At 34.3% G+C, this 13225-nt stretch overlaps 1 protein-coding gene across 1 annotated transcript in view; it reads right to left on the bottom strand.

The window, feature by feature from the left end:
- Nucleotides 1-13225, bottom strand: part of LOC127720696 (uncharacterized) — a 150845-nt gene that overhangs the window by 91898 nt on the left and 45722 nt on the right. Inside the window, exons 5-7 of the mRNA XM_052227438.1 lie at nucleotides 11191-11351; nucleotides 10433-10631; nucleotides 221-300 (exon numbers count right to left, since the gene is read on the bottom strand). Coding sequence (XP_052083398.1) covers nucleotides 221-300; nucleotides 10433-10631; nucleotides 11191-11351 — 440 coding nt within the window. The remainder of the gene's footprint in view (nucleotides 1-220; nucleotides 301-10432; nucleotides 10632-11190; nucleotides 11352-13225) is intronic.

Genomic DNA, 13225 nt, shown 5'->3' with positions numbered 1-13225 from the left:
AAGTAGATACCCCAATGAGGAGTGTGGCCAACTTTTGGTTAAATTTGGTCCAGTAGTTTCAGAGGAGAAGATTTTTGTAAAAGTTAACAGACCACAGACAGCAACGATAACCACGACATACGCCAAGTGATGAGATAAGCTCACTTGGCCTATTGGGCCAGGTGAGCTTAATAGGAACATAATTGTGTACACATATATAACAAAAGAGAATACAACTTACTGAAGCTTCCATTAATCCAGTGTTCCTGTTTGTATCATCAAACTCTTCATGCAAAGGATCAACACTTGATTCTGTCACTTCTAAAACACAAGAGACTACAGTTAACTTTTCATCACAAATATGATTTAACAACTTAATTATTATGTATTATATATAATTTTTTATATATCTATATATGTTACAGTGAATTTGTAAAATTAGGGATTATGTATCACTGAAATTTTCAGAAATTATGTATAATCACTGATTATATCATAATAAATGCCTTTTTAAACGAATTTATTGAGTGTATAAACTGGACCAGTTCACTAACAAATAAGAGTCTGAAGGACTTTTATGATATGTTTGTGAATGACTGTTGACATGATCCAGTTTATACACCAATAATTCTTATATGATTTGCATATCTACAAATACTGGATTTGGATTGGTCCATTAGAAGTTTTTCACTTGGTTTACACATTGATAAACCATGTTACCGAATCTACTTTCACTGTGATCTATAAATGCGCTATACACATGTGTGTGATCCAGTGGTACTAAGCCAATTGAGATTGTAAAACAAATTACATATTTGTTTAAGCATAGAAACAAGAAATAATGCAATCAGGCTTGGAAAATGTATGACATTTGAATAAAATAAAATTCCGTGAAATATCATGAATGATCTTACCGCGTTAAAGTCATGGCAAAGATGACATGATACGAATGAAAACTCTTAATCTTAAGATTATTTTGTTACTTTTTTGTTACACATTTTTTCTAGAGGTTATTGATGCGTAAACTGGGCAATTAACTCACAAACTGGACTTTTATGTGAAGTTTGTAAGGGACCCAAATTCAGTTTGTGAGTTAATCGCCCAGTTTACGCATCAATAACCTCTAGAAAAAATGTGTTTAATCCTATAATAAATTCCTTTACAAATGCGTTTAATCCTTTTAATTTTTAACAAGAGGCTGTCAGAGAGACAGCAAACCGGATTTTCCTGCAGAGGTCGAAACCCTGAACAGTTGAGCAAGTATGGACACTACATTTAAACTTAAAACAGCTCTGAATTTGGATTGTGATTGAATATTTGACACATCATAGGTTTGTGACACAAAATAAATGTAGTCAAAGAACTGATATATTTGAAATTGGACATTTAAATACCTATTATGGTCCAATATCCAAAATCTAAGTACATATTAGAATCAGCATATCAAAGAACCCCAAGAATTCAATTTTTGATGAAATCAGACAAAAGTTTATTCTAGGACCCTTTGGACCTCAATGTGGACCAATTTGATAAAGGAGCCCACAATCCAAAATCTCTCAATACATGGTTAGATTCAGCATTTCAAAGAACCCCATAAATTCAATTTTTGTTGAATCAAACAAAGTTTAATTTTGGACCCTGATTTGGACCAACTTGAAAACTGGGCCTAAAAATCTAATATTTAAATAGAGTTTAGATTCAGCATTTGAAAGAACCCTATATATATATTTAATTTATGTTGAAATGAAACACAGGTTAATTTTATCCATACTATTTTCTGTGCAAATGGAAATAACTCAAACTGGATAAAGAGTTCTCTAAAATAAGATATGATGCAATTTTTTCAAATTATAATCAATAATATAATAACAACAATCAGTGATGACTAAGTTCTCTAAAATTAGATATGATTTAACACTCAAACATTGTTAGAATCAGCATATCAAAGAACCAAAGAATTCAATATTTGATGAAATTAAACAAAAGTTTAATTTAGGACCCTTTGGACCTCAATGTGGTATTATCTTATTAATAATGAAAAGCTCAACCGTTTACAAGTTCTTAAACAGGAGGGAGGTAGGGCGACCCAAGGATACTCACCCTATATTTCATTTGATTTGTTTTATTGTCCCATACAAGAATATATATGGTTCGGGGATGGGGATCTTGACCATTTACAAGTTTTCAAAAAGAAGGGGGGCTGGGGGTTACCCCAGGGGACTTTCCCTCAATTTCATTTGATCTGTTTTATTGTCCCATTCAAGAATATATATGGTTTAGGGGTGTGGATCTTGACCGTTTACAAGTTATCAAAAAGAAGGGTGGGGGTTACCACGATGGACTTTCCATATATTTCATTTGATTTGTTTTATTGTCCCATACAAGAATATATATGGATTAGGGGTGGGGATCTCGACCATTTACAAGTTCTCAAACAGGAGGGGGTGGGGTGACCCCAGGGGACTCGCCTTTTATTTCATTTGATTTGTTTTATTGTCCCATACAAGAATATATATGGATTAGGGGTGGGGATCTCGACCGTTTACAAGTTTTCAAACAAGAGGGGGTGGGGTGACCCCAGGGGACTTGCCTTTTATTTCATTTGATTTGTTTTATTGTCCCATACAAGAATATATATGGTTTCGGGGTGGGGATCTTGACTGTTTACAAGTTTTCAAAAAAAAGGGGGGTGGGGGTGACCCCCCCTGGACTTCCCCTATATTTCATTTGATTTGTATTATTGTCCCATACAAGAATATATATGGTTAAGGGGTAATGATCTCGACTGTTTACAAGTTCTCAATTAGGAGAGGGTGGGGGTGACCCAAGGGGACTCGCCTTATATTTCATTTGATTTGTTTTATTGTCCCATACAAGAAAATATATGGTTTCGGGGTGGGGATCTTGACCGTTAACAAGTTTTCAAAAAAAAGGGGTGGGGGTTTCCCCAGGGGACTTCCCCTCAATTTCATTTGATTTGTTTTATTGTCCCATTCAAGAAGATATATGGTTTAGGGGTGGGGATCTCGACCGTTTACAAGTTATCAAAAAGAAGGGGGGTTGTGGTTACCCCCATGGAATTCTTCTATATTTCATTTGATTTGATTTATTGTCCCATACAAGAATATATATGGTTTCGGGGTGGGGATCTTGACCGTTTACAAGTTCTCAATAAAATGCTCCGCTGGGCGCAGCTTGATACGACCTCAGAGGTCGAACCCTGAACATTTGGGGCAAGTATGGACACAACATTCAAGCTTGATACAGCACTGAATTTGGATTGTGATTATAAATATTTGACACAGCATAGGTTTCTGACACAGAATGAATGTGGTCTAAGAACTTAAAAAATTTAATTTGCCTATTCAAACCATATCATTATTACTTGCTTATATATATAAATCAGAAATAACCAATTTAAAATGGAAAATTTTAAAGAAAAAAAAGGAAAAAAAAATCCCCCCTCAAATTTTTTGAACCCCATTATGATTCAACGACCCCAAACTCAATCCCAGCCTTCCCTTTGTGGTATGGTACCTTGTAGTACAATTTCAGAGAGATCCGTACACTTGAACACAAGTTATTGTCTGGAAACTAGAAAAATGCTTGTTTTTTTACCCCTTTTTGGCCCCAAATTCCTAAACGATTAGGGCAATTACCCCCAAACTCAAACCCAGCTTTCCGTTTGTGATATAGAACCTTGTAGTACAATTTCATAAAGATCCATACATTTACACACAAGTTATTGTCCTGAAACTAGAAAAATGCTTGTTTTTTTGCCCCTTTTGGCCCCTAATTCCTAAAATTTTGAGGCAACAAGAAATGATTGTAACAGGATGCTGTTACGAAGTCTCCCAAACGAAGCTCCCATAATTCGTAATTCCCAGGTTCACCTGACATTGGGCAACGTCCAGTGAAAATTGGTTTGGTCCAGTAAAGTTATATGCATTAGTGATGCCTGGGGACTAACCCTGTATATCATTCAAATCATCTTGGCATGACAAACCAGAAAATATATGGTTTAGAGGTGGGGATCTCAACCATTTACAAGATATTAGAACATTGGGGGTGGGGGGAACCCCTGGGGACTGACCTTATATGTCATTCAAATGTTCGAGACATGACAAATAGGAATAAATATGGTTTAGGGGTGGGGATCTCAACCATTTACAAGATATTAGAACTTTCTCAAATGGCAGGGGGTCGGGATGACCCCTGGGGACTAACCCTGTATATCATTCAAACCATCTTAGCATGACAAACCAGAATATATATGGTTTAGGGGTGGGGATCTTGACCACTTACAAGATATTAGAACTTTCTTAAATGGCATGGGGTGGGGGTGACCCCTGGGGACTCACCCTGTTTTTCATTTGACGTGCTTTATCATGACTAACCAGAATATATATGGTTTAGGGGTGTGGATCTCGACCATTTACAAGATATTAGAACTTTCTCAAATGGCAGGGGGTCGGGATGACCCCTGGGGACTAACCCTGTATATCATTCAAACCATCTTAGCATGACAAACCAAAATATATATGGTTTAGGGGTGGGGATCTTGACCACTTTCAAGGTATTAGAACTTTCTTAAATGGCAGGGGGTGGGGTAGACCCCTGGGGACTAACCCTGTATTTTATTTCATGGCCCTTATCATTTAGAACATTTTCAATTAAAAAGATTGTGTTTATCACAAACGGTTTTCAATTTATAATCATTTGAAAATTTAAAAAAATAAAATCCCATAGGGTTCTATAGTAAAACCCTCTTTTCTTTTTGCCCCTCAAAGTACCCCTTTATAAACCCCATTGCACAAACAAAACCCTGATTGCACCACTAGACATGTTAGTCTAACATATTGTGAAACCCTAAGTTAATCTGACCAGCGGTTTTGGAGAACGGGTGCGGACAAGTTCAAATTTAAAAGCGGCGGAAGAAGAAGAAGAAGAAGAAGAAGAAGAAGAAGAAGAAGAAGAAGAAGAAGAATAATAATAATAATAAGAACTGAGCAAAAACAATAAGTCTTCCCAAACTTCGTTTGGGAGACTTAATTACCCCCAAAATCAATCCCAGCCTTCCCTTTGTGGTATGGTACCTTGCAGTACAATTTCAGAGAGATCCATACACTTGAACACAAGTTATTGTCTGGAAACTAGAAAAATGCTTGGTTTTTTTTCCACTTTTGGCCCCAAATTCCTAAACGTTTAGGGCAATTACCCCCAAACTCAAACCCAGCTTTCCCTTTGTGATATGGAACCTTGTAGTACAATTTCATAAAGATCAATACCTTTAAACACAGGTTATTGTCCTGAAACTAGAAAAATGCTTGTTTTTTTGCCCCTTTTGGCCCCTAATTCCTAAAGTTTTGAGGCAATTACCCCCAAAATCAATCTGAGCCTTTCCTTTGTGGCATGGTACCTTGCAGTACAATTTCAGAGAGATCCATACACTTGAACACAAGTTATTGTCTAGAAAAATGCTTATTTTTGGCCCCTTATTCCTAAACGTTTTGGGCAATTACCCCCAAACTCAATTCCAGCTTTCCCTTTGTGATATGGAACCTTGTAGTACAATTTCAGAAAGATCCATAGACTAACACACAAGTTATTGTCATGAAACTAGAAAAATGCTTGTTTTTTGCCCCTTTTTTTGCCCCTAATTCCTAAAATTTGGAGGCAATTAACCCCAAAATCAATCCCAGCATTCCCTTTGTGATATGGAACCTTGTGGTACAATGTCAGAGAGATACATACACTAACACACAAGTTATGTCTGGAAGTTACAAAAATGCTTATTTTTGGCCCCTTTTTGGCCCCTAATTCCTAAACTGTTGGTACCATAACCCCCAAAATCAATCCCAACCTTTCTTTTGTGGTATTGAACCTTATGGTAAAATTTCATAGAGATCCATTCTTTTTAACTAAAGTTAGAGTGCGAAAAACCAATGTGTCTTCGGACGACGACAACAACAACGACGCCGGACGACGACAACGATGACGACGACAACGTCATACCAGCCTTCCCTTTGTGGTATGGTACCTTGCAGTACAATTTCAGAGAGATCCATACACTTGAACACAAGTTATTGTCTGGAAACTAGAAAAATGCTTGGTTTTTTTTCCACTTTTGGCCCCAAATTCCTAAACGTTTAGGGCAATTACCCCCAAACTCAAACCCAGCTTTCCCTTTGTGATATGGAACCTTGTAGTACAATTTCATAAAGATCAATACCTTTAAACACAGGTTATTGTCCTGAAACTAGAAAAATGCTTGTTTTTTTGCCCCTTTTGGCCCCTAATTCCTAAAGTTTTGAGGCAATTACCCCCAAAATCAATCTGAGCCTTTCCTTTGTGGCATGGTACCTTGCAGTACAATTTCAGAGAGATCCATACACTTGAACACAAGTTATTGTCTAGAAAAATGCTTATTTTTGGCCCCTTATTCCTAAACGTTTTGGGCAATTACCCCCAAACTCAATTCCAGCTTTCCCTTTGTGATATGGAACCTTGTAGTACAATTTCAGAAAGATCCATAGACTAACACACAAGTTATTGTCATGAAACTAGAAAAATGCTTGTTTTTTGCCCCTTTTTTTGCCCTTTCTTTTGTGGTATTGAACCTTATGGTAAAATTTCATAGAGATCCATTCTTTTTAACTAAAGTTAGAGTGCGAAAAACCAATGTGTCTTCGGACGACGACAACAACAACGACGCCGGACGACGACAACGATGACGACGACAACGTCATACCAATATACGACTACAAAATTTTTTTTGTGGTCGTATAAAAAGAAGGGGGTGGGGGTGACCCTCATTGACTTCCCCTATATTTTCATTTGATTTGTGTTATTGTCCAATACAAGAATATATATGGTTTAGGGGTGGGGATTTCGACCGTTTACAAGTACTCAAACAGGAGGGGGTTGGGGTGACCCCAGGGGACTCACCTTTTACTTCATTTGATTAGTTTTATTGTCCCATACAGGAATATATATGGTTTTAGGGTGGGGATCTTGACCATTTACAAGTTTTCAAAAAGAAGGGGGGTGGGGGTTACCCCAGGGGACTTCCCCTCAAATTCATTTGATTTGTTTTAATGTCCCATTCAAGAATATATATGGTTCAGGGGTAGGGATCTCGACCGTTTACAAGTTATCAAAAAAAAGGGGGTGGGGGTTACCCCATGGACTTCCCCAATATTTCATTTGATTTGTTTTATTGACCTATACAAGAATATATATGGTTCAGGGGTAACAAAACACCAAAATAATTCTCTAAAATTAGAAATGACTTAACCACTCATAAATCTCTAAAATTAGATATGATTTTATATCTATCAATTAAACACATCACTTTTCAAAACAAATAACTCAAACTTATTTACATAAACCAATAAAAAACCAGCAAAATACTTCTCTAAAATCAGATATCATGTTATATCTATTTCCATATTATAATCAAATTTAATTAATAGTTGCTAATATTGTTTCTTTCATGTGTCAAAAAATAATACAGATCTGCAACTTATCTATCAATGTCAAAAACTTTATCTCATAATAAAAATAGATTATCATCTAATTAAAAACAAGTTTAGATTCAGCACTTAAAGAACCCTATATATATTTAATTTATGTTCAAATATAACACACACAAACTGATTAATTTTCCCAGGGGACCTGCCCTTTATTTCATATGATTTGTTTTTTTGTCCCATACAAGGATATATATGGTTTAGAGGCAGGGATCTCAACCATTTACAAGTTCTTAAACAGGAAGAAGGTGGGAATGACCCAAAGGAACTCACCTTTTATTTTATTTCATTTGTTTTATTGTAACATAAAAGAATATATATGGTTTCTCCGTGGGGATCTTGACCATTTACAAGTTTTCAAAAAAATTCGTAAGGGTTCCGCAGAACCCAGTGTCTCGCCTTCTTTTGCTGTTAATCGCAGGCTCAACAAAAATGAGAAAAAAAATTAATAAAAATATTCCTCTCTACACTATCATTTGAATGTAAGTAGCTTCTGTCCAAGTTTGGTAAAAATCCAGGATAATTTATGAATCTAATAAATGTTTTAAAAACTTAAACTGCAGACTGTATGTAATGTTGACTGGAAGAAAAACAAAGTCCATTTATAAGTAAAATACGGAAAAAATGGAACAAAATTTTATCAAAATTTCCTTCTAGATACTAGCTTTTGATCATAAACAAGCTTCTGTCCAAGTGTGGTACAAATCCAGGATAGTTTAAGAAAGTTGTTAAAATCTTAAAAACTTTAACCACAGAGTGAATGTAATGTTAACTGGCAGAAAAACTAAGTCCATTTATAAGTAAAATACGAAAAAAATGGAATTTTTTTTTTACAAAATTTACTTCTGGATACTATCTTATGATCATAAACAAGCTTCTTTCCAAGTTTGGTAGAAATCCAGGATAGTTTAAGAAAGTTATTAAAATTTGAAAAACTGTAACCACAGAGTGAATGTAATGTTTCCTGGCAGAAAAACTAAGTCCATTTATAAGTAAAATACGAAAAAAATGGAATTTTTTTTTTACAAAATTTACTTCTGGATACTATCTTATGATCATAAACAAGCTTCTTTCCAAGTTTGGTAGAAATCCAGGATAGTTTAAGAAAGTTATTAAAATTTGAAAAACTGTAACCACAGAGTGAATGTAATGTTTCCTGGCAGAAAAACTAAGTCCATTTATAAGTAAAATACGGAAAAAATGGATTTTTTTTTTTACAAAATTTACTTTTGAATATAATCTTATGATCATAAACAATCTTCTGTCCAAGTTTGGTAGAAATCCAGGATAGTTTAAGAAAGTTATTAAAATTTCAAAAACTTTAACCACAGAGTGAATATTTGTGGACGCCGCCGACGCCGAAGGAATGTAGGATCGCTATGTCTCGCTTTTTCGACAAAAGTCGAAGGCTCGACAAAAAAGGAGAGTAGGGGGTTACCCCAGGGAACTTCCCCTAAATTTAATTTGCTTTAATTTATTGTCCCATACAAGTACATATATGGTTTAGGGGTGGGGATCTCAACCATTTTCAAGTTTTCAAAAAGAAGGGGGTAGGATTTACCCCTGTGGACTTCCCCTATATTTCATTTGATTTGATATATTGTCCCATACAAGAATATATATGGTTTCTGGTTGGGAATCTTGACCGTTTACAAGTTATCAAAAAAAAGGGGGGTAGGGGTTACCCCAATGGACTTCCCCTATATTTCAATCAGAAAACAGAAAATTTTCAAATAAATCTGTCACTCCAATGATTATGATATGCTAAAATATTTCAAAGATCTAATTAATAATGAAAATAAATCATTATCATATGCTGAAATATTTATAATATCTAATTGAACAGAACTATGGTTGTTTAACATAGTACTCTAACATAATTAATAATGTAATAATCTTCAAAATGTCTAATGATATAGCTTATAATCATAACCACTTAGGAAATAGATAATTTTCAAATAAATCTGTCACTCCAATTTTTATTCTGAGATAAGACAAATCATAACATGATAACAACAGTAAAATATTTTTCTACTTTTGGATATTAAAAATGGCCATAACTCACAAAGGAGATATACTAAAATCTTGAAAATTTATAGAGACCTTCATTAAGTCCCAGGAAACAACATATTTAAATTTGAAAAAAATTTGTTAAAGCGTTTTCATGTTATTGTGCGGACGCTGTTTGGCAGCCGCCAGAGCCGCCCAGCTGCCCACCGTATATAACCATTTTAATAACCGATATTTCCTTCGAAAATCCAGTTAAAAATGGTTCCATTTTATAGAGATCCATATACTTAACTCAAGTTATTCTCTGGAAACCAGAAATTCCAAATTGCCAAACATGACAAGTCCTTGGACTTGCTTTCATAAATTCTTAATGAGAACCCTGGCCCTTGTAAGAATGATTGTTGACCAATATCTAGTCAGTGTAGATACTATCAAACCTGCAGCTTAAGTTGTCATTAATTAACTTGTCAGTGTTCTCCTTCAATCATAAACAGTTCCTTAAACCTTTTGTATAATGTATAAACAGAAAAGCATGTATATCTGCTTTTTTTAAAAGTTTTTTTTTTTTAAATATTAAAGGATCATATTTTATAAAACTATGCATGTGGTATAAAGACTGTCATGGAAAGTCATTATATTTGTGAACATAGGAATACATAGAAAATTTTACATGTTCTCTAATTTTTTTATAGAAAGACAAATGTATGGACATGTATGTTTGGTCCTCAATGCTCTTCAACTTCGTTCTTTATTTGGCCTTTCTAACTTTTTTAGATTTCAGCATCACTGATGAGTCTTTTGTTGATGAAACATGCATCTGGCAGAAATACAAAATTTCAATCCTGGTATCTATGATGAGTACCAACATGATAATCAGGATAATTATATTTCTTTATAAATAAAGATTGTACCTTCGTGTTTAAGTGTATATGTAATCTTATCTCTAGTACATTTCATCTTTCTCAAATCAAATTCCCAAAGCTGATTTTCTTCATCTTTTACTTTGACAACTTGTTCACCTTCAAAAGCTGATCCAGATAAGTTAAGTCTTTTACAAATATGATCATTAAACTGGATTTTTGCTTTCATTGTATCCACATAATACCAAACCTACAAGAAGACCAAAACCATGTCTTAACATGTGTGGCACAGCGATTGATGTTCTGGAGAACAATATTTCATGCCATAAAGATTGGAAAATTCTCAAGTGTATGATTTCATCAATTTTCATAGTTTCAAAATATCTAAATGCATAAAAATGGTAGTTCCTATGGTAGTTTAAAAATTTCAAAACTAGAATAAAACAAAAGGTTCCAAAGAGCAAGTATTGCTCCTCTGGTATTTTAACAAAATAACTTGATACAGTGCAACAGGAATTTAACTTACTTTTAATCTTGTCTGGCTGATCATAGTTGCTGTTTAAAGTATCTCTCTATGTATTGTAGTGTTCAAGATTATAAAGAAAAAAACAAAACAGGTAAAATTTGTGATTTCAAAAAATGAAAAATGAAGTCAACTGACAATTACAGCAATGTTGATTAATTTGTAGATTATATATATGGCTTGTAATCATTTTTACTGTTCAAAATTTCATTCTTTCAATTTTACTTTTTCAAGATTTTAATTTACAACCTACAAAAACAGACGCTTTAAGGAGCTTTTATTGTACCTTTGGCTGTTTTCTTTTTTGCACAATATCAAGAAGTCTCTTCCTCGTTCTCATAACATCATTGCTGTTCCCTGTTATCACTAAATATTGTTGCTTATCTTTGCCTTGAAGAAATACTTTCTTCCAAGGTGGAAGTTGTTTTTGTCGAAAAATTGAAGAAGCTGTGGAAACAAAATTACATTAAGTTATTGATGGAAGTATAAGACAAATTTAATAATCATAAACTGTTATCACAGAGATATGTCTCGCCTTTTTGTAATTTTGATAATGCAAATGTTGAAATTAAAATAGCAATACTTTAACATGTAAGTTATGCAAATATTTAAAGTTTATGAACCATGACTGAAGGTACATGGCTAAACAATCTCCATGGAATGAGATGTGCCAATGCTAATACAATTGCATACCAAATACCATTGACTTATTATAAGTCATTCCCTTTAAACAAACCTAAACACAAACATTAACTTGTAAACTATGTAAAAGTTTCAAAGTCAATGAACCATGATCAGGGGTGGGGCTATATAATCTCCATCGAAACAATACTTTCAAATGCCAATAAATTTGCATACCAAATATCATTGACTTAACATTAGCAGTTCATCTTTAACTGATCTAATCACAAACAAATACATGTAAAGTAAGCAAAAGTTTCAAAGTAAATAGACCATGACTGAGGGGGCGGGGCCAAATATTCTCCATGGAAATGAGATGTGCTAATGCTTATACAACTGAACACCAATTAACATTGGCCTACCACTAATGGTTCCCCTTGAACTGACCTAATCACAAACTAATACATGTTAACTTAGCAAAATTTTCAAAGTCTATAGACCATGACTAAGGGGGCGGAGCCAAATAATCTCCATGGAAATGAGATATGCCAATGCTTATACAACTGCATACCAAATATCATTGACCTACCACTAGTGGTTCCCCATAAATTGACCTACCCGGTAATCACAAACTAGTACATGTAGACTATGAAAAGTTTCAAAGTCAATAGACCTTGACTGAGGGGGTGGGGCCAAATAATCTCCATGGTAATGAGATGTGCCAATGGTAATACAACTCCATACCAAATATCATTGACCTACCACTAGTTGTTCACCATGAACTAGACCTAATCACAAACTAATACATTGTTGACGCCACCGCCGCCTTCGCCGACGCCGAAAACAGCATACCTGTTCTCGCTTTTTGACTCCGTCAAGGCGAGACAATAAAACTACAGTATTTAAACTGATTTCTTTTATTTGTAATTTACTCATGATATGATATGTCAAATTAAGTAAGGGTTTTATGTTATGATCAATAAGCTCTATGGAGTCTAAAAACTCACAAATGTCTTTTATGGTAGCACTACAGTCAGAATTTTCTGACTCCAACCAATAGTCTTTAAAGATTAATTTCTCCAAAACTACTCAATGGATTTTTAAAATCTTTAACTCATTTTAAAGCTGAAATATCACTCTTTCTTAATCCATAGATAAATTTATTTTTGGTATGATAAATCTCAAAATATAGCTCATTAATTGCCAAAAAAGTAGTCTTCCAACTTGGATGGAAATGGCACATTCAGGTCAAATGGTAGTAAAAATTTGTTTTCATCCCTTTAATGAACCATATACAAACTGCAAAACCGTGTCTCAGATTTTTTATATATGCCTCCAGTAAGAAGATATATTGATTTAACTGCTGGGTGCCAAACCTCATTTCACCTTTCATCTTTGGAGACCTATAAATTCATTTAGAAACAAATTATCCAAAAACTGGTATACGGTATTGTAGAAAATACTCCCTTCACATATATCAAAGTCAAGCCAAAGGGGGTACCCATAAAGTTTATATTTTCATTTTTTCCTAACAAATCTAATGAAAAATTATTCTGAGAAATTACCTAAAAATTCGTAAGGGTTCCGCGGAACCCAGTGTCTCGCCTACTTTTTCTGTTAATCGCAGGCTCAACAAAAATGAGGAAGTAAATCAATAAAAATATTCCTCTTGATACTATCTTTTGATTGTAAGAAGCTTC

Source organism: Mytilus californianus, unplaced genomic scaffold (genome assembly GCF_021869535.1).
Source record: "Mytilus californianus isolate M0D057914Y unplaced genomic scaffold, xbMytCali1.0.p SCAF_11, whole genome shotgun sequence".
Taxonomy (NCBI): Eukaryota; Metazoa; Mollusca; class Bivalvia; order Mytilida; family Mytilidae; genus Mytilus; species Mytilus californianus.
Note: the sequence above shows the minus strand (reverse complement) of the source record. Positions and strands in the feature narration are given on the sequence as shown.